This window comes from Ciconia boyciana, chromosome 2 (assembly GCF_034638445.1).
Source record: "Ciconia boyciana chromosome 2, ASM3463844v1, whole genome shotgun sequence".
NCBI lineage: Eukaryota > Metazoa > Chordata > Aves > Ciconiiformes > Ciconiidae > Ciconia > Ciconia boyciana.
Window position 1 is genome coordinate 22,845,295 of NC_132935.1, and position 21,920 is coordinate 22,867,214.

The 21,920-nt window shown below is 40.8% G+C and overlaps 2 protein-coding genes across 2 annotated transcripts in view; one reads left to right on the top strand and one right to left on the bottom strand.

The window, feature by feature from the left end:
* The window catches only part of DCAF13 (DDB1 and CUL4 associated factor 13), a 26,350-nt gene extending 22,467 nt beyond the window's left edge, over positions 1-3,883 (bottom strand). The window contains exons 1-3 of the mRNA XM_072852068.1: positions 3,752-3,883; positions 1,471-1,670; positions 71-178 (exon numbers count right to left, since the gene is read on the bottom strand). Of these exons, the coding sequence (XP_072708169.1) occupies positions 71-178; positions 1,471-1,670; positions 3,752-3,821 (378 nt within the window). The 5' untranslated portion in view covers positions 3,822-3,883. The remainder of the gene's footprint in view (positions 1-70; positions 179-1,470; positions 1,671-3,751) is intronic.
* Positions 3,860-21,191, top strand: SLC25A32 (solute carrier family 25 member 32). The gene is made up of 7 exons (XM_072852069.1): positions 3,860-4,208; positions 7,467-7,617; positions 8,726-8,811; positions 9,938-10,098; positions 16,606-16,719; positions 17,291-17,436; positions 19,057-21,191. Exons 1-7 carry the CDS (start codon positions 4,037-4,039, stop codon positions 19,190-19,192), a joined length of 966 nt encoding a protein of 321 aa, XP_072708170.1. The 5' UTR covers positions 3,860-4,036; the 3' UTR covers positions 19,193-21,191.
* The last annotated feature ends 729 nt before the right edge of the window (positions 21,192-21,920 follow it).

Here is a 21,920-nt window from a genome sequence, read left to right on the forward strand (position 1 = left end):
CACTGGAAAACAGATGGTGAACGGGCACTCTGTACTGCTACACTGTACTAAGGAGACACATTATACTTACAGTAAAGAATGATGTACCACAGAAACGAGCACACATGCCTCGAACAAAGCCTTCATGGGCTTGTATAGTACGAATACACTGTCGTTTGGTCAAGTTCCAGATTTTAACCTGTTAAAAAGAGAAAAGTATTCTGTTGTTTAAGTTTTCTATAGCCCACAGCTGCAGTTCATAATTCAAGTACAAGAGATGACACACGTTGTAACAAAACAGCATAGCTGGCTTGAACACTGGCCAGATTTTATAATGTTAAAACTACTTAATTATTCCCCTCTTGAAAAATTTTAGAAGTGCAGCTCTTTCCTTCTTACATCTTCCCCCCCACTCAAGCTGTATACTTACCATATTTCTGGTTTCCCCTATTTTTGAACTAGAGTTCTTGCTAGAAGACAGCAGCAGTGATAATTTTAGAAAAAAATACCCCTCTAAGGAGAAAAGCACAAGGAAATAGCCTTTGGAACCAACAGAATCTTTTCAGTCCAGTTGCTGTACTACATTTTACATAGATGTCCACCTCTCACAGAGGTTTCAGTTTCAAAGCATTTGGGCCCATTTAAAAAACAAAGAAATGAAGGTCAGTGTTTGTATTTGTATGTATTTATAGTACCCAGTACTTCACTCGCTCTATCAGTGGATAAGAAATCTGGCCAACATTTTATATAAATTTATTCCCCTCCACTCTGAAAAGGTTAATCTCCCTTATACTACTGCATGACATATGCACCTTCTATAAAAAGCAGAAAGCAACCAGCTACCCAGAAGACACCTTTAAAATATACTATCAAATGTACTATCAAATGAACAACGTAAGGGTGAGAGAGGACAGAGAAGACAGGAAAGACAGGCAATTTTTTTCTGCAGCTGACTCCAGTTAAAGTACCCTTGCTTGTTATTTGTAATATTTATGTAAAATAATCAAACAAATACAGGGTTAGCGTTTTTTAGGCAATATGATAAATTTTTCTTCCAATAAGTTTTTGGCTGTGTGCCCCTTCCCCCTAGCTCATCTGAATTAATGTCATCATCTTAATCTGCAGCAGTTTAACTTCTTCAAGGGGAGGAGGGGGATCGTGTGGGCAGCAAAAAGCAATCACTATGGACTGTAAATATTAACATTCACTGCTCCATCCTGAGGAACTGAATGTCACACCCTCTGCTCACAGCTGAAAGCTGATGCCTTTGTGTGCTGGGAGATTACAACCTGCAGTTTGAGAAACACTGCCCCAAACTGGGTAAATTGCACCTTCTAAGAGAAGACAGGGTATCATGCTGAACAAAGACACAAAAGACAGGTAAGCAGGGGGCTTTTAAAAAAAAAAAAAAAAAAAAAAAAAAAAAAAACCAAACCACCACACAAAAGAAGAGAGGTACCTTGTTTGTTGTGGTTTGTAACTGCAGCTTACCTCTCCATCACAAGCTCCAGACAGCACTGTAGACAAACTCTTTGGATGTTTGGCCATGCAATTAACTCCATCCCTGTGGCCATCAAGTGAGCTAAGAAAGGGTTTTGCAAACACACGTTCTAGCTTTGTTGCATTCAGAGCTCTTGTGTACTCTCGTGGAACCTCAAATGGATGCAATGCAGGGTCATAGTTTCTTGGAACTGCAATAAGAGTAGCACACACATTAGAAACCCATGGTATGTAGTATAGTTCAAGGTAAGCTGAATTCAGAAGCTCTTGTCTTTGCTTTCCTGCCATGGGAGAATTTTCTGCAACACTAAGATTTCCGCCACTCTGACTGTTTTAAAATTGGTCTGTGGGATAATTAGTATGCTCAGTTAACAAAGTCTGGAATAACTCTGAAATTATATGATGTCCTTTTCAAGGGAAGATATGAATGTACACAACAAACTGGAAGTTGCAGATATCTTGCAACTATTATTTTTAAAAAAAGCAACAACCACAAAGCACAAAAAAACCCCCACCACCCACAATACCAACCTCCTACCACTAAACTCTAACATACACAGAAAGGATATGGCGCCATGGACATGCACAAAGAGAGGCAAGCTAGCTCTCTTCATGTTTAGTCAGCTGCAAGCCAGCCCTGGCTCAGAAATGAGACTCATTAGTCTCATTAACTTGGTCCTAGGCTAATGCTATCTGGTTTCCCAGACAGGAGTGTTTACGTCCAACAAGCTCCAAGTAAGGGCCTCTCCGCATCCGCCTGCGTAGATATACCTTACAGTAAATTGAGAAAGACAGTGGATATTGACATTGTGCTGCTGGTTTTTGTCTCTTTCATTCTGTTTCATGCAAAAAGGTTGAAAAGTCAGCAGAGCAACTGACAACAGATCACTCATTAGAAATTGATACTTAGTTCAGTCTGCTGGTTTCCAAAGACTATTTGATGCATACCAAAACCTCTAAAATTGCTGATGAAATGGAGTTGGGTATCACTCTGTAACATGACAGAGAATTTGATTTAACAGCTTACACACAAATCCCACTCAGAAAATTAAGATGTATTCAGCTATTGTCCCCGTGGGTAACTTCAATAATATTTTTCCACGTTATAAGTATATAACCACAATTAAATAACTAGAAAATGTTAGTTATGATGCTACTTTGCACAACATAGCCACCTACCTCTAATTCAATCAAATAATGAAGCACATGCAATTTAATATAATACAGGTCTATTGTCCTGCTCAAAATAGTTTGATTTAGTGCATCCAGGATGCCCAGAGTTTTATTCCTGCTCTTTCTGACAAAGGGTGGCCGTTTTACAGACTTTATTTCTGACACTGGGTAGAAAACAGACCTCATTTCTATCGTGTTACAGATGTGAAACTGCACAACTGTATAAGATCAGTTCTACGGAAGATGGGCAGAACACAGCATGGAAAATCATCATCTCCTCTACCAGGCTACAGCTGCTGCATCGAAAAATGTGTACAATCCACATGACTTTTGCCAGTTTTAATAAGGGATATGCAAGAAGCAGGATGAGATATATCAGGAAAGAAACAGTGATAAGTGCAAAAGATTGTTAAGAGTAACCTAGGTAATACTAAGAGTAATCTCGGAGTACCAGAACAGTGACTAACCCCCCCCAGCTCCGCACTCCAGCCGTAACGGCCTTTCCAGACCACGCTCTGGCACCCCGAGAACCCAGATTTCGGCAGCCGCCAAGCCCGCTGGCAGGGCAGCCAGCGTTCTTCTCCGCGGGGGGCTACACCGCACGCATGCCCCCGCCTGGGACAGCCCCCGCCTGGGACAGCCCCCGCCTGGGACAGCCCCCGCCTGGGACAGCCCCCGCGGGTCCTGCCGGCCGGCTGCTCGGGGCAGAAGCCGGCGGGGAGGGCCGGCACTCCCCCGGCGCCTCACGGCAGCGCGAGGAGCGGGACAGGCCGCCCGGGCGCATGCGCACGGCGACCGCTACCACCCCCTCCGCCGACCGGCTAAGCCCGGCAGCGGGAGGGCGGGAAGACCACAGCCCACCAGGGGCTACGCGGCTCGCAGCTGGCTAGCACCCTGCCCCGGGGGCAGCTCAGCAGCGGGGCGGGGCCGGCGGACGCCTGAGCGCCTGCCTGCCTGCCTGCCTGCCTGCCTGCCTCCCTGCCTGCCTTCCTTCCTTCCCTCCCTCCCTCCGCCGCTGCCCTCGGCCCTGCCGGACGGGCGGCAGGCGAGCCGAGCCGAGCCGAGCCCCGCTCCGCCCCGCCCCGGGCGCCCCGCTCACCGCGCTGCAGGTCCAGCTTCGTCTCGCGGACGTAGTCGTCGGGGTTGCGGCTCAGCACCTTGACCCGCATTCTCGCCCGCGCGCACGCGGCCGCTTCCGCGCCGCCGGGCAACGCGCCCCGCCTTCGCCACGCCCACGTGACCGGATGCGCGGGCGGGCTGTTCTCGCGCGACGCAGCTACCCGCGGCGCCGGGCTCGGCTGTCAGCCCGCGGCGGGGGAGGGAGCGGTGCGGTGCCGTGCCGTGCCGTGCCCCGCCCCCTGCCCGCGCGCCGCCGCCGTTGGCGATGAGCGCCCAGGGCCCCGCGTGCGCCGTGGGGGAGCCGGCGGCGGCGCCGCCGCCCGTGCGGTCCCTTCTCCGCCACGTGCAGCTGGAGAACCTGGCGGCGGGGCTGAGCGGCGGCGTCGTCTCCACCCTGGTGCTCCACCCGCTGGACCTGGTCAAGATCCGCTTCGCAGGTGAGGCCGTACGGCCGCCCCCGTTCCGCGCCGGGCCGGGCCGGGCCGGGCCGGACCGGGGAGGCTGCGGGCGCTGCGCCGCAAGGCCGCCGTGCCCCAGGCGGCGGCTGCCGTGGCTCCCGGAGGCCGGGGTTGGGGCTGCCCCCGCGGGGCCGGGGCGCCTGCTGCGGCGGTGGGTGTGCCGGCAGGGAGAGCCCCCGAGCCCGGCTCCCCCCAGAGCTTGCCGCTGAGGGCTACAAAGGCAAACCGTGCTTGGTGCTAAAAACGTGCCATTCTCACCGAGCTCGCCGCTCCCAAGGCAGTGACCTACCGGCTCTTTTTTGAGGCAGAATACAGCCGAATGAGCCTGCGCATTTTTGCCCAAGCGTGTGTGCGGCTACGTGACAGGAGGCGCTGGCAGGACAGCCCCACCGCGTGGAATAAACAGGCCGTAGGCTGAAAGGGTCTCCGGTTCTTTTCCCCCCATCCCAAAGCTCAACCTTCCTCTCATTTCTAGGGACTGTAAAGTGTGCTGTGTGCCTCAGGCTGTTTTCAGGCAGTTTAGAGAGCTGACCAGGCTTCTCCCTCTCTTTCACGACCACCAGTGCCACAGGAGACAGCAAGATGGTCTGTTTTTAACAGGCGGATTGTCTCAAGCCAAAGTTCAAAGTTCACCTTTATGACAAAGATTTTCAACACTCAAAGCATAACAATAGTCTTATAATAATCTTGTTTGTTAACAGTAGTGGTATTGTTTTGCAGAAAACTCTTAACTTGTTTGCCTTTCTGCAGGGAAACATGTCAGCTTCTCCCTGTTGATTTTGCTGCTAATATGAGAAACACTTTGCCCTTTTATCATATTCTCTTACATGGAGGTTGAAACATTTTGCTGTATCTTTGGATTGTTATCTTAAATGGATACATGGGTGTTTAAGATCTCAAAAACAAATAGTGAACTATCACAGAGAAGTTTTAGAAAATTTAAAGCATTATGTTTCCAAACAGACTTTTTGCAAAATTGGATTTAAACACTTTCTTGCATATCCTAGTGGGCACATGCTGGGCTGTATTATGAAGAACGTAGCTAGCAGAAGTGCTCCTTTCTCTCTATTTCGCACTTGTAAGACTACGTCTGAAGTACTGTGTCTAGTTTGGGGCTCACCAGTACAAGGAAGACGTTGACATACTGGCGTGATTCCAGTGGAGGCCACTAGACTTGGGAAGGGGCTGGAGCACATGATATAGGAGGACAGGCTGACAGAACAGAATTGGTTTGGCCTCACAAAGAGAAGGCTGAGGGGAGATATTATTGCAGTCTATGACTATGTGGTTGGAGGACACAGAGAAGGTGAAGCCAGATTCTTCTTGGAGGAGAATAGTTGTAGGGCAAGAGGGAACAGGCACAAGCGGGAACATGGAAAATTCCAGTTATTTATTAGGAAAAAGGATTTTTACTGCGAGAGTGGTCAAATACTGGAAGAGGTTACTCAGAGAGGCTGTAATCTCTTCAGCCTTGGAAACATTCAGGAACCAACTGGACACATCCCTGAGTAACCTGATCTAATTACATCTGTTTTGAGCAGGGGATTGGATTAGGTGACCTTTGGAGGTCACTTACTTTCACATGCTTGTTTGGGTTGCAAATAATGACTCCTATGTTTTGTCTTCAACCAGGAAGTAAGAGCTGATACCAGAAATCAATGTTGTGAAGATTCTCAGCAGTATCACTGACAGACAGACTTACATTCATGTCTCTGATTTCCCACGTTCTTTAATGTGTTTATAAACCTGATCTAATGGCAGCACGGTAAAAAAAATCAGAAAGGTCTTTGGGAAAGGTCTAGCAGTGCTCATTCAGGAGGGAGAAAATAGGCACTTAATTTGCGATCTACTTTTAATTTAATTTGTGTTCTAGTTTTGAGTGATTGTCAAGGTGATGAGGCCTTGTCACAATGCGCTCAGAAAAAGCATTTTGTCTTTCATCCTGAAGTCTGTCACAATGTACAATCCTGTACACAAAGTTCAAAGGAGAATGAATAATAAATGTGACACTGAACAGAAAACATCTGAAATTCACGATTACCAGGATTAATCTTGATGGGGACACAAAAACTACGCTGACTGTAAAACTTTGAGATTAGTTTTCAGTAAAATTGCAATCTAGCCTTATGTGTATACTAAGAATGAAAGCTGCTGCTATCTTGGCATCATAGAGTAATTTAGGTCAGAAGAGATCTATGGAGTTCACCCCCTACTCCGATAAGGTCTGCTTAGATCAGATTGCTTGGAGTCTTGTATGCTAGAGTTTCGAGTACCTCCAAAGATGCCTCTTCAGGCAACTTGTTCCAGTATTTGACCACTCTGATGGAGAAAAAGTTCTGGTCAGAATTCCCTCTGTTCCAGCTTGTGTCTGTTACCTCTTGTCATCTCACCATGTGGCGTATCACACGTGTCATCAGTAATCAACTTACTCGCTGTTACGGTAGGAGCAATAGTAGTTACCACTATAAGTTGTGTGAACATCTGTGTTCTAAATTAAATCTGTCAAACAAAAACTTGCATGTTTTTTATCTTTTTGACAGTGATATTTTCTGAATATTTGGACAACCAGCTGTTTGGTTATTGGGTGGGAGAAGTGTATGCATTTGGTGTTTTCCTGCAAATCCATTCAGTGAGAATAGAAGGAGAACACAGGAATTTTTGATGGAAATAACCTTTGAGTGTTCTGGTAAAAACTGATTTTGGAATCAATAAGACATGACCCGTTGAAAGTACTCAGATCTTTATGGAACATTTTAAAGAGGAAGCTTGAATTTAAGAGTTGTTATTTGGGGCTCGTCTAAACTCCTTATAGAAATGTATTGTCAAAGACCCCACGCGTATCACTTGAAATATGATGCAAAATTGCTGGGGCCCTAAAAAGAAGAGACAAAAAACTTCAATTCAAAGCTGCTGCTTACCAAAAATGTACAGCAGTGCATTTATTTAGCCTTGTCAGATTGATGGGAACTTTCCTCTTGCAGAGCTTAAAAGTTCTTTTTCTTTTTTTGTTTCTTTTCCCTTTTTTTTAAAAAAAGTTCTTTAACTCTAGACTTACGAAGCTCTAAACCCCAACTCTTGCATACATTTAAAAGTATACTTTTAAAATACAGCTGATCAGTTAGGTTTCATGTTCATTTGCAGTTTGCTTTGGAGGCTGTGTACTTCTGTGGTGGCTTTTACACAGCTCAACTTCATGCTTCCTGCAATGTTTTTCAGTATGATTTCTTTCTTTCATAGTAAGCGATGGATTGGAGCTGAGGCCAAAATACAATGGGATTCTCCACTGTATGACCACTGTCTGGAAGCATGAAGGACTACGAGGCTTATATCAAGGGGTAACTCCAAACATGTTGGGAGCAGGGGCTTCCTGGGGACTTTACTTTTTCTTGTAAGTAGAACTATAAAATGTGTCATATTCTGTGCAATGTAATGTTCAGATATACACTGCATCTTCTTTTGGGGGGTATAAAACTGTGCTAAGTGGCTTATAAACTTGTGATTCTTTTAGTAAGTCCAGGTCTGTTACCCTTTATTATGGTTTGCTGTTTTAGAATTTAAGCGATTTGAATCAGAGACTTGTTAACTTTGTCAAGTACAGTGCATTCCCTTGGTGCTGTGAAAATACTAAGGAACTTGAGAGATGGTGACATAATTCATGAAGGATCCTCTTAAAGTGCCAATACACTGTGCTTAAAACCTCGCGAAAAATAAAAACCTAAACTGACATGTTAAGAATTAGAGAACATGATGAAGTTTTCTACTAAAGCTAAATGTTTAACTGATTTTTAATAATGTGACAGTCACATAGTGACAGTCAGTTCTTTCATTGTTTTTGTGAGTTGATGGGCTTTACTTATAAAGTCCGTTTTTTCATACTCAGTCTTTTCTACTTTAATAGCTGTATAACTGTGACCTGATTTACTGCTGATCCTTATTAATTGAAACACTTCAGGGAATAGTTAGTTGGTATGCCTATGCAAACCTCGCTTGCCAGTTGTCTAGACTCTGTTCTTGTTGTACTTCAGTCCTCAAGCTTTGCTATAGGTTCCTATTGACGGTTCAGCTCCTGTTGACAGTTTCTCAATCCACAAGGACTGTAAACTGGATCAAGAGAAGAAAGCTCAGTGTATTCCTGAGCTGGAAGATAGATACCTGTCACTGTTGCTCTCCATAAAAAGGAGGCTATCTAATCAGTTTCTTTTAGAAGTTAATTCCTGAGATCTGATAGCTGTTTCAAGATGCAGTCCCATTGATACTGACAGTAATACTTTATCAATTTAGTTTTGTATTACCATAGTTCACTTTAAAGACCTAACTTCTCAGAGCTCAATTAATCAACTAAACAAAGGTAGTTTGCTTAGATACCTGTTTTCAAAGGCTGTGTACCACCTAATGTTTTCCATGATCTTAAGTGAGGTGTTTTGTTGTTTTGGGGGTTTTTTTTAGTGATGTAGGTTTGTTTTCACCTTTACCAAAATACATTTTACATTTTCCAGTTACAATGCCATCAAAGCTTACAAGAAGGAAGGGAAGCTGGAAAGTCTCAGTGCAACCGAACACCTAGTGTCAGCTGCAGAGGCTGGTGAGTTTAAATGCAAAGAACATTAATGTTTGCTTCTGGCCTTTCCATATGTTGCTCCCTGCCTTTGTGTGTCAGTGCTGCTTTTTCTTACAGATGGCAAGTGTAAGTGTTGGGGTCCAAATGCAATTATTTATTGTCTATAAATAAATTAATTATGTCTAAGATGAATAGATGGATCACTGTGGTCTTTTCAGTTTTGCTCAGAAATAGCAGTTGTCAAAATAACTTTTGACCTTGTTTTCATTGTGTATAAGCGTTTTCCTTATTTAGTACTGTATTGAGTCCCAAAATATAACTATATAAATCTGCCTCTATCAGCTTGTTAACTCATTAAATGTTTAACACTTAGACCTGGAAAAGAGAATGCCTATGGAAGTTAATAGGATAAGTGAATTGGTCATTGGTCTTTGAAAATCTTTATCTATGGTCCAAGTTTTCTTAGAAACTAAAGATCTGAAATAAAAATACAACTTCTATCAGCAAGACTTTTAATATGTTGTTTCTAACATATGTTTTTGTACATGCTTCTGTGTTGTATTTAATCTAGGCAATTGAGAAGACTTTTTATTAGGATGTCAGAGCATTCATTTAATGTTGAAATATAAGGCATATTGTTTGATGTGAAAAATAGTAATGGGTTATTTTACAACTGTATTTTCAATAACCTATAAAGCTATAACAGGTTGCTTCTATTAATCTGTCAATATGATTAAGCAAATTTCTCGTGACTGAGGTGTCCATTAAATGTTGAACAATTGTATACCTGAAGAATAACTCGGGTAATCAGGAGTACACTAAGAAATTGCTTATGTTTCCTATCTGCTACAGATTACACTACTGACTGTGAAAATGTGAGGCAAAAAAGGGGATGTACTAGGAATATACAAAAAGCTGTATGCTCTACAGAAGTACCCCCAGCAGGAGTAGGTTGGACTTGATTGTGAGCTTTGAAGGCAGAGAAAGGGAACAATGGTAGGCGTAAACTTTGCCTGTTTTAAGTAACATGAGTACTCTTGTAGGATAAGTACTTTTGTCATTGTAGAAGCCTGTGTTACACTGGACTGAACAAACTGGGACAAGCTTTGGAGTTGGCATAACAATCAGTCTAACTTCCATCTGTTCTCAGGAGCCATGACTCTCTGTATTACAAACCCAATATGGGTAACGAAGACACGACTTGTACTACAATATGACGCTGGTGTTGATCCATCAAAGCGGCAATACAGAGGAATGTTTGATGCTCTTATAAAGATATACAAGATGGAGGGCATACGTGGCTTATATAAGGTAATAAAATTTAAGAAAAACTCCAGGATTGGCTGGTACCACTCAGCAGCATGGTGAGACTTGTAAATACTTGTCTACAAAAAAAAATGCAAGTCATTTTTTGTATTAGCTCACTTACTTTTGTTCTGTGAGTCGTCTTTCCCACTGAAGAACTGCAGCGAAAAGGCTTAAGCAGAAGAAGAGCTATTATACTGTTGAAATGTAGGAAATCACTGAAGAATAGAGTGTAAGCTTTATAGCTAAGCCATGTTCTACTGGGTGATAATGCTGAAATGGGAGTAAACTACAAGCTGCTTTTTAATTTTTTGGAATCTTCCTATAACTAGAATTTGGATAAGGAGGCCAGCAATAGCGTAATCTATCTTGCTGCTAGTGCTTTCTTCCATTTCATCCCTTATCTTTGTCTTTCTGACATCTTGTGGAACATAACATGACTAAAGTAGTTGCTAATTTTTTCTTACACAATGGATGGTTTCACAACTGCTCATTTGCCCTCTAGTTATTGAGGTCTGTAATCTGTCATCTCTAGATGCATAAAGCTTGCAGACTTCTAAATATGGTCTGCGTATGTGTGGGTTTTTTATTCCCTTTAATTTAGGGGAACAGATGGCAACTGGATTTGGAGTTTTTGCCTCCTCCTTCCTTCAGGCCGTGACATCAAGATGCATTCATCAGTGCCTGGAAGGTGTGAAGAAACCTATTTTAGTTCAGTATGGCTCTTCTGCAAGTAATGCTATAGAACAAGAACACTATCTCTTAGGAATTGTCTTGATTACTGAACATTAAATTCTTTTATTTGCAGTGAAAAATATAATCCTTCCTATGCTGAAAGACTAGGATGCCACATACTGATGAATGCCAAATTCTGACACCAGGAACAAGGCACCTCACTTATTCCTAAATTGAAATTGTTAGGACTTCTGATTTACCTGCCTGGATGTCTGCTCTGTTCCATGTAGATAAGTTCTAATTTCTTCCTTCTGTTAGGGTTTAAGGTGTCCTTCCATTGAGTTACTTTTCAGATTATTCATGCATGTAGCATGTGTTGCCTTTGGCACTAGACACTTCTTTGTAGTGTTAATCTGCAAGTGGGGAACTAAACCAGGTAATTCCTTTGAAAGAGCAAATTACTTGCTTAAATCTGCAAAGAAGGTGACCTAGATAGGTCCTGAGTGACCTACATAACTATGCATACTGAGCAACTTTAATTTGACATCGGGATTCTCTCAACTTTGTCTATATTGGGGAAAAAGGCACCTCTTCAGGTGGCTCTTCGACTTGTCCATACTTTAGCCTTCCTCCATTTTCTGTTTTTGGGGGAGTTTTCATTTTTTCTCTTTCTTGCTTTATTTGAAATTTGACAGCTAAAGTTTTGTTAATTGCCCTGAGTTGCAGGAGCTGTAGCGCACACGAATGTCTTCCTTTTCCTCATAATTTCAGATAGAGTTCCTTATAGTAAATAAGGCGATCTCGGAGAATACCACCACAAGTTGGAAATAAAATCTGGAAATAGTTTCTTTCTGATTAATTTGAGATTAGTTTTCTAAAGAATGCTATTTCTGTCCAAGCAATTCCATATCTTGCTCTCTGTTGCACAAGATGCTGTTATTGGTCTGAGCAATTCCTTTCAGTCCTTTGGGGCACAAGACTAGTAATGTCAGGATGCATCGATCTTTCTAGCAGGGATCAAAGCTGTCTTTATTATTTGTTCATTAAACTATAGTTCAGCTGAAGCTGAGTTCCTCAGTAATTTGTTCTTCTTGAACTTGGCCTGGTTTTGAAAAGACAGGAGCCTATCCTTCACTGATTATCCCAGTAATCATCTAGTCAGTGATCTTCCCCACCCTCCATCCATTAGGCTTTGTCCTTTGGCCTCCGTCCCGCAGATGACTAGGGACAGAGCTGCTCTGCAGCACACCAGGCTGAGGAAAAAAACAGCTTAAGGTTAGGTAATTTGAACACGCCTATAGACCTGTTGGAGACCTGAGCTCTAAAAATTACTTCTCCATGAAGTTGAATGTCATGCAACTATCTCCATGTTAAGAGTGCTGTGTGGTTCTTTTCAAGCGTAAGGCAGGAGAGACCAAACATTGTAAAATAATCGTAAGATTGTAGGAGTTGGCGCTTTCAGAAAAACATAAAATATCCCTGAGCTCTTAGGAAGCTGTTAGATGTCTAGTCTAGAGTGACTGCCTACTAAAACATCAATTAAGAATTCAACTAACATTCTTCCTGGCCTCCATGCTTCTGTATTTGTATCTTCAGTTTCGTTCTCTTTCAGCGATGATGTAGAAGTAGCAATTAGAAATAGAGCAATGCTTAATAGACAACAGTAAAATAAACAGGAAGTGCAGAAAATTTAAGGAGATTAAAGGAAAATAGAGAGTCATCAAGACTGAGAATAATAATGCAATATGCTAACAACAACAACAACAAAAAAATCCTAGCAGTAATGTGTGCTCATTACCAAGTGAAATAGATTTATTGGACACTTCTGTGTTGTCATTTCACCTTTGGTAGGCAAGATTCTATACTCTTGAGGATAAAGTATTTTTTCCAGTCCATTAATGTCTAAGGCACTTAGCTCTCTTTATTTTGCTATGCTTTTGCTTATACTCTTTTCCTTCCTCTTGCAAACGTGAAGCTTGTAAGCTAAGTGACTTTCTATGTCTTTGTACTTGTATATAGCAAAATCCACTGAGATTTGGCCATCTTGATTTTAACTTTAGTCCCAGGTTCTACAGAGAGACAGAAGCATAAGTAACTTTCACATAGAAGATGGTATCATTTTTCACCATGAAGCAATCAAGATGCATAGGGAGATAGTGGCATACTTCCAGTGTCTTTCTGCACAAGTTGTCAGAGCAGGGCACTCAGATACTACTGGTCTTTGGCACACTGAGAACCCAAATGAAGACAACACTAAACAGATTACAAGAGAATCTGCTGCGTTCTTTTGAAATATATAGCAGAGGCTGCTCTGACATGAGCGCGCTCAAACACTTCAGGCAGTGATGTGAGTACCACATCACCAAATGAACCTTGTTCCCTACTTTACAAAGAAGCATAGGCTTTCCACTATATACATTTGCCTATGTTCCTTTTCATTGTGATGGGTGACCTTTGAAACACTAACCAACGGGACATTTTTCTCCTGTCCTGGATCTTTGGCACTTACAGCTGTTTAAGCCAACTTTAAAATAAAATTTTCTTCCCACTGTCTACTGATCAGAATTATATGCTTTACCATTTAAATTTCTAATTCTATATTTAATTCTGTCTATTGTTCTAATCCTCCAAAAGAGAATTCAAACAGGACTTCTTTGAGCAACCATTGATCCTGTCAAGCCCTCATGGCAAAAATCTTCTAAAGATATGTTTTGAATATTAAAATAAAAAATAACAAGAAGTACATAAAGTGAAATTATTTTAAAATTGATCTTCACAGTCATGTTATAGATGAAAAATAAATATCAAATTCTATAAATTTTTGTGGAAATAAAGATTTTTGTGTAAAATTGTAAGATAAGAAAATAGAGTAGGAATATCTTTCAAAAACTTCCTCAGCCAAGATATTTCATTACTGTGAAGAAATCAGTTTTGCTTTGAAACATTTTTTCCATAGGAACACATTGGTTTGTGTGATCAATAGAAGCCTGGGCCAGCTCTTGTTTTACTGAGGCGCACTGGCTGACAGTTGCCTCACTCCCTTCTTGCATTTTTTAATATTGGCCCAACATTAAAAGTCCTTCAGTTTTTGGAAGCTTTCTCCATCAGCACAAGACTTAGAGTGTGCTGGTACTAATTTAGCAAGTATCATCAGTAGATGCTTTAGGACTCTTGGGTGCAAGTTATCCAAATCTGCTGGCTTAAATTTAAGAGTTTAGCACTCTTAAATGTTGTTTAACATTCTTCTTTTGTTGGTGGGGAAAATATTACCTCATTCTCCTATGATATCAATACATCATTCTAATTCTTTCCAAGTAGAGAGCAGTTGCTTATTCTGTCTTTTAGCGGTTTTACTGTCTGGTCACGGGCAAATGTTTGTGAAGATCTTCCCTGCTATCACTATACATAAATTTCATACTGTTACTTGTTCTGCTGACCCAGATAATTTTTTCTTTGATATTTTCGATAATTTTGTTTCTCTCTGTTCCTCCTCTTCTGGTTAATTTTATTTTCTGATCCAAGATTTCTGAAAACCAAAGTTGTCCTTTTCCATCTGTTGTGGCCCTTTGGCTTCAAACTTCACAAAATTCTATGATTATGCTCACAGTTGACAAAATACAGATGTTTGGTTTAATTCCACTTGTTCCCATTTGGGCAAGTGTTTTTTCTGGGACTTTAGCTACCCCTTGATGTATTTAATCATGGTCACTGATGATTAGTTCATGACCATTATTTTCTACTGTGAGAAGAAATTCTTCCTCATTTATCAGAGAGATCCTAAAAATCACTTCCTGAATGGCTGTAATATCATAAACTTAAATCCATAGCATGCAGAGAGATAATTTCTGAAGTGGTAGAAGCTCTGTGCAATCTTTATGCCTGCTGTTGTTTTAGTTAATTTTTTTTTTCTGAAAGTTAGGAGTTTATGAAGTAATTTATCATTGTGTCCTGTTACACTATTCCAGTGGTCTCCTACCAGGATCCCTTCTCTTTTTCTTCTCCTTCTGCAGGCTCTTAGGAGTATATTGATAAGTCTTTATTCAACATTCTGGGCCTCTGATTTAGTCTAACACAGAGTTTTGTGTCTGGATACATCTTTTAATTCCTCTGTCTTACCTGAATGGATCATGGGAGATAAGATAAAACCGTTTCATACCAGTATTTTTTGGGAAATTTTGGTTCTTTGAGTCCTTTTACCCACATTTTGATCACTTGCTCCATTATAATTGTCCCTTTGCAACAGTTTTCAGGAAGCTTTTGGCTCCCTTAAGTCATTTCTGGCCAAGATGATTAATTCCCCATGTATTTGTATTTTTCCAGTGTAAGTGACCAACTCCTCAAAAAGAGAATTGGTGCTTCTCAGAATCCATGCAGCTGTCAGCTCGTTTTCAGCTGAGCTAGTCCTGCTCCTGAAGGAATTCCTGCCTTCTCTTTCTTGTGGAGACACTTCAGAAAATACTTGTTTACCCCCTTCATTTCAACTTTTTTGAAAGAAAAAGTTTCTGTATATTTTCATATTATACTCTTACTGTTCATTACTGGCTCTTACAAATGGGGAACATTTCCCAGACTGTTTTGTTACACCTTTGGTCACCTCTGCTGGGCTGCCTTGGGATGTGCTCTGAGCAGGGTGAGGAATGCACTCAAACTGATCTGAATCTTAGATTTCTTTCTTTAATGTAAATCATCCATAAGTCCTTGTATGAGTTAGCTTTCCATCTGTGCCCTTCAACTTTCCACTGTGCAAGTGTGTGTGTGTGAAAGACATTGAGGTGCTGGAGTGTGTCCAAAGAAGGGCAATGAAGCTGGTGAAGGGTCTAGAGCAGAAGTCTTATGAGGAGCGGCTGAAGGAGCTGGGGTTGTTTAGCCTGGAGAAAAGGAGGCTGAGGGGAGACCTTATCGCTCTCTACAACCACCTGAAAGGAGGTTGTAATGAGGTGGGTGTCAGCCTCTTCTCCCAAGTAACAAGCCATAGGACAAGAGGAAATGGTCTCAAGTTGCACCAGGGGAGGTTTAGATGGGATATTAGGTAAAACTTCTTCACCGAAAAGGTTGTCAAGCCTTGGAACAGGCTGCCCAGGGAAGTGGTGGAGTCACCATCCCTGGAGGTATTTAAAAGGCATGTAGATGTGTGCTTAGGGACATGGTTTAGTGGTGTTCTTGGCAGTGTTAGGTTGGAATTGATGATCTTAAAGGTCTTTTCCAACCTAAATGATTCTATGATTCTATATACACACACACATTTTTTAATATAGAAATGTATATATATCATAGATACACATATATGTATACACACACACATGCACACATGTACATATCTATCTCCAGGACTTGATCACAAGAATTTTTTGTACCTCTACTCCTGATGGCCCTCCCCACTGAGATGCCAGCTTCTGTCATTGCCTTAACAGTCTCAGGTGGGAACTAAACAGCTTAGTGCCAGTCCCTGGAAAGGGGCAGGCACTAAGCAGCAAATTTGCAAGACTGCAGCTTGATTTGTATTCTTACAATCCTGATCCATGTTACCAGCTTTTTAAGACCTGTGCTTGTGCTCTATGAGGTGGAGTCCCTAGGCCACTTGCTTTATCTTGCTCACTCATTAGATGTCTTTAGCCTGTACATCATTTGTAGAAAAGTAACATTTATTACACTTTTGTGTGATGCCTGCCATTAAGAATACCAACCCAGAATCGGCTTTGAGTCATATTGCACAGTGACAGTTGTGCCATCACAATTTGTAATGTAATGGAGGACATATGTATGTGTGTAAGCGGAGCTCTGTCAAGTTGGATAGTTTTTGTGCATTGCTGTTTAACCTTGTTTTATTCCTTTTTTTAGGGATTTGTGCCTGGTCTGTTTGGAACTTCACATGGAGCACTTCAGTTCATGGCATATGAGGATTTGAAACTGAGATACAACAAGTATAGAAACAGAGTATCAGATACAAAATTGGTACGATTCTTGAGAATAAAAATGTGTTGTGTCATGTGAATAAGCAGAAATTTATTCCATTTGTCTAGGTCGTAGAACAGCCAAATGTACAAAGTATTGATACATTAATTGGAATGCAGAGTATATAGAAGGAAATAATACTTTTTCACTTTTTAGGAACAAGCAACTGGTTAGCGCTGTTTTCCTGTAGGTAAACAAAGTTCTTATTTTGGCAACTGTTTTGAGAATTTTAGAGGGAGGGGTGTTTTTTTTGTCTTACCTTGTGGAACCATAGGTGGTGGTCTTAAAAACTTACATGGAAAACTGGTCAGGTGCAAGTTGGGCAAAGGTAGTTACTTTTGGAAGAAGTGTTTTTCACCTGATAAGAATGAGAGGGCACAACACATGTTTTACAATGAATTACTTGTAGCATTGTATATAGCAAACGCCATTTTTTTTAAATGTGGGTATTATAAAGGGGGAAAATCTAGACTATTGTTTAGTTCAACATTTAAAAGTCAAATAAGATTTTGGGAAATTGGCTAATTGAAACCATACTTAAGGCAAGCCTGGTAACTTTTGTTGCTTTTAGAACACTGTGGAATACATAATGATGGCAGCTGTATCCAAAATATTTGCTGTGTCAGCAACATATCCCTATCAAGTTGTGCGAGCTCGTCTTCAAGATCAGCATAATACATATTCTGGTGTGTTTGATGTGATCCGCAGGACATGGAGGTAGGCATGTAGAATTAAAAGCTTATGTCTTGGAAGGTGAATCTTACAGGATCAGAACTATGTTTACTGGCTTCCATGCTGACTTGCAGAACCAGTGCAGCTCAGAGCAAACAAAATGTTAGCTGTACAAAGTCATTTTGTGCAAGATGCCACTAATAGCAATAATCTAAGGACGAAGGAGGAGATAGGAGAGGGTCAATGCTGGCCTGCAGGCTTCTGTTGTTTATTCTGTCTCCCTTTTCTCTTCCTCAGCAAATTTCACTTACAGGTTAAAAAATAACATTGAGTTGGCTGTTTTGGGGCTCTTAAACAATGAAGTCTCACTTGAACTGCTTTAGATTATCACATATGACAGGAGTGTTGTGCTGCTGGGAGTTGTGGCTAATCCAAATTCCTGGCAGGAGGAAGTGAGCTAGCCAGAGCTGTTTATACTGATGTCCCTGGGTTACCCTGTGGCCTGACTGCATTTGTAGTCTAGTCCCAGCTTCCCGTAGGACCTTTAGCTCCACAGGGCATGTGAGAGTTTTCACACAGAACTCTGTAGTTACTAAGGTTGGCCAACTTTGCAGTATGCAACCAATATTAATCTTGCTTTGGACAGTGTTTCTGAGTTGCAGCTTATTGCTAGAGAGACGTGAGTGGAGTCAGCTAACTCCTGGGGTATTAAGAGGTGCCACCTGAATGAGTGAATGAAGCTGTGTTGTTCCAGGACCACCCCTGGCTCAGAGGCAGTACAACCATTTTGACTGAAGCCAGTTCAAAGCAAAAATAGCTCTGATGTCTCAGCGCTGTGCCCTTCAGTGCTGCAGTCTATAGGAAGGCTTGTTAGTTCTGATAAAGTGTGAATGTATACAGCCATTCTGGGGCCACTACTGTACTCATGATAAAACAAATGCAACCTGGAGCCCTACGGAGGGTGGTGTAAACCACACCCAAGCACTTTTCAGGATCTGTGTTAACTGTACTTATCGCTCCAGGTGTCCTAGGCCTCTGTGAAGCTGGAAAATAGGGAGCTGAGATTAAAAGTCTTTGAAACTTTTTTAACAGCCCTAACATGAATCTGATTCAAATTGGGAGAAGTTAGATTTTCATTTATTGGCCAGTGGAATCAAAATTCTGGAGGAGGTGCTTTAATTCTCTGAAAATAAATGCTGACTTTCCTTAGTTACGTTGACCCTCGGCTCACTTGCTGTTACATGACCCAAAACCACCAAGCCTTTCAGCCCTGCGGGCTTCAGTGAGATTAAATATGTAAATGCTTTTTGGAACAGGCTGCAGAAATTTTTAGTCATTTTAACCAGTTCTTGTGGCATGAAGAAAGATAGTAAATTGCCTCCTACTGAGACAATTAAAAAAAACCCCACAACTACCCAAACCCTAGGCTAAATAACTGACCTACAGAATACTATTATATGTTCAGAAGAGAAAATGATGGGTTAAGATTTGATATATTATGGCTCTTTAAACACTATAGTAAGAAATTATTCTGAAATTGTTATTCCTAACCTGAAGTACCTCTCTCAGTGAAAGTGCAAGAAGAAAAATGCCAGGCTTTGTTTTATGTCTGATTTCTATTAAAAGACATTAATTAAAACTAAATGTTTTTCTGTGTCTTTAAAGGAAAGAAGGAGTTCACGGATTTTACAAAGGAATTATCCCCAACGTGATCAGAGTGACTCCTGCCTGCTGTATTACCTTTGTTGTTTATGAAAATGTGTCTGGGTTTTTACTTGGTTTTAGAAAAGAAAATAATTAAAGGTACGAGCTTGGGTTCATAAGGAATCTATCTTTTATTTTTTGTATTTATGATCTGGGAGAGATTTACTTCAGCAGTCTTTTTTGACACTGTGAATTCATGTAGTATTTTGAGGAAAGAACCTGGAGATAGTAAAACCCTGCCAACATCTCTTCTGCTGAATGTTCCTGCATTGCTGCCTTCCTCTCTGAATCAGCTGTGTCTGCTTGAAACAGATGTCTCTGCAACTGTGAAATAATAGTACTGTGACTGGGTGAAGGCAGCTGTGTAGCAATTCAGTTCATCCTGGCCTGCCCAGAATAACAGACTAATCTGTTTTGACACTTCTCAAGATAACAGTCGGTCAGATTCTACTCCTACTGAAGTGGAAAACTTCATATAAAAGCAACCCTGGGGTCTGTCAAAACTTTCTTAAATCCTTATCTGAGTCTCATGAAGAAACTATGCATGTAGCTGTTTACAGCAATGTCTTCTGAATCCACCTCTGTGTTATTTGTCAGATTTTAGGATATGGAATGGTCCAAATTCCATTGCTTATCCAACACAAAAATGCTTCCTCAGTGGGGTGCAGTTTGGAAACTCAAATTGTTTTGTAAAACAGCTGTCCATTCTTGGGTTTGAGTAATTGCCAATCTGATGAAACCCAGTTCTTGTCTCATACCAGGACAGACTTGCATTGTGGTTTTTAGCTTGCTTTTGGCACCAGACCAAAGTGTATGTTGTGTGCATCGCTAGCCACTTAGTTTATTCATTTTCTCTCTCTTCCCCGTTTGCCCTCTCTCTCTTTCTCTCTCTGAGCAGAATTCTTTCTCCATTACTGAAACATCTGACCAAATATTACTAAGTAAACGCATATTTGAAAGTAAGCTTATGTTTTAAAAATGAGAGGTTTTTTTCTAGTAATCCCATAGTGATGCAGTTTTCAAACCACTGTAATAACAAATATGACCATGCTTATTTTCAATAATATTCTCTGGAAAAAAAAAATCGGTAAGTAGTCTAAAAAATATTGTGCATAGGAATTTCTTTAAAAAAACCAAAATGATCCATTAATGTCTTCTGATTTGGTCTAAGGAAGGACTGTAAGAATATATTGATTGCTAACTTAGTGATAAATGAAATTACAGTACATCTCAGTAAATTTGTATAGTAATGATGTTTATTTGCATGCCAATAATTGCTGTCAAGGATATGTACTTCTTTGAGATCTGGGTTTGCTTTATTTTTTTAGTTCTTATTTAAGAAAATACATTACTGGCCATAACATCTGCCTTCTGCTGGTTAGTAAGAAGGTGTTAAGAAGTATCTAGAAAGTATCACTTAACTAAGGAGGAAGTAAGTTAGCAAAGATTATTCAACAGGTAGGGGGAAATAATCAGTTTTGTAAGGAGCGGAGAATACTATCCAGCAAAACACCTGAATAATCACTTAGTTTCCTGTTTAACAGAAGACTAACCTAAAGCAGAAATAAGGCTTTTTTAAATAAAAATTTAACAGATTAGGGAATTGGTTTCAATTTTAGGTTAAAATCTGGAAGACTACAGAAACTGCTCAATATTTTGAATCTTAATTCAGCAATCCACTTGCTTGTTTCTGTTGATATTATTGCCACATACCACATTTTATGTATACTTAACTTTATTAACAATTTACACTTTTTCCTTCACGATCCCATTCCCTCTACTGATACAGTTGATAATCTCATCTGAAAAGGGCATGTGGCCATTATGGCTGGCTTTGGTTTTTATTATAAAAGTTTCCATGTGTATTTAGCTGAAGATCAAATTTACTGGAACTTTACCATGCAAATTACTGTATAGATCCCTAACAGCTACTAACTTCTTCTGTCTTTGGAGAGTGTTTACTTGGTTTTGTGTGTTTTCTAGTACGCAGAATGAATTTAATGGAACACTGAGTAAACTCTGCCACCCAGGGTCCAAAAAATATTGTGGAGACATATGAATAAATCATAAGAAAAGAATAAAAGTTATGCACTTACTACCCTGGATTAGTGTGCTCTAGGCCCAGAACAGCTTACTCATGCTCCAGGATAAATGCAAAGACAGGCTACAAGCATGTACACAATCAGGTACTGTATGTTAACTGACATTCTGTAAATTCACACCATAGCTTAGCTCATAGTAACTTGTTTGTGTTCAGATACCTTAAAACCCATCGTCCAAGCCAATGAAAACAGTACAGTTCTTCAGAGACAAACTACCAGCTGTATAGTTTGCTGGCTTGCAGCAATATCACACATAGCTTGCAGTTAGGAAAGCCTGAGTGCTCTCCTAGCTGCAGGTGTGTTCCTCTAGCATTCTTAACAAAAGCTGCAGACAAGATCTACCGATTTGAGAGATTCCTGGGGAAAATCTTATAACCTGTTCAGAAAAAAAGCTGAGATTTAATCCTAAATAGCTGAAATAAATTCCTTATCTCAGATTTAATGTTTTTTCCTTTTAAGTTCTGGGAAGAGTGTAGATTTCTGCATGTTGTACATGCTTTTTCTTGGTTTTTTAATTTCATTAATGTAAAATCAATTTTGTAATATAAACATGACTATTGTTTCCCTTTAGAATCTGTACAATTTTTTAAAATATTTGAGTACATCACTTGTTGCATTTGGAAGAAAATACTTAAAACACTGAAGCTAATGCTGTGCTGGCATGATCAGTGTTGTCACTTGTCCAGTCTGGAGGCTGCAGTCAAATAGCTGTGACATCATTCT

Coding starts and splice junctions, on each gene's coding strand:
- SLC25A32 (XM_072852069.1), top strand. CDS start 4,037: ATGAGCGCCCAGGGCCCCGCGTGCGCCGTGGGGGAGCCGGCGGCGGCG. Junction 4,209..7,466: donor GGTCAAGATCCGCTTCGCAG/GTGAGGCCGTAC, acceptor TTTCTTTCATAG/TAAGCGATGGATTGGAGCTG. Junction 7,618..8,725: donor TGGGGACTTTACTTTTTCTT/GTAAGTAGAACT, acceptor TACATTTTCCAG/TTACAATGCCATCAAAGCTT.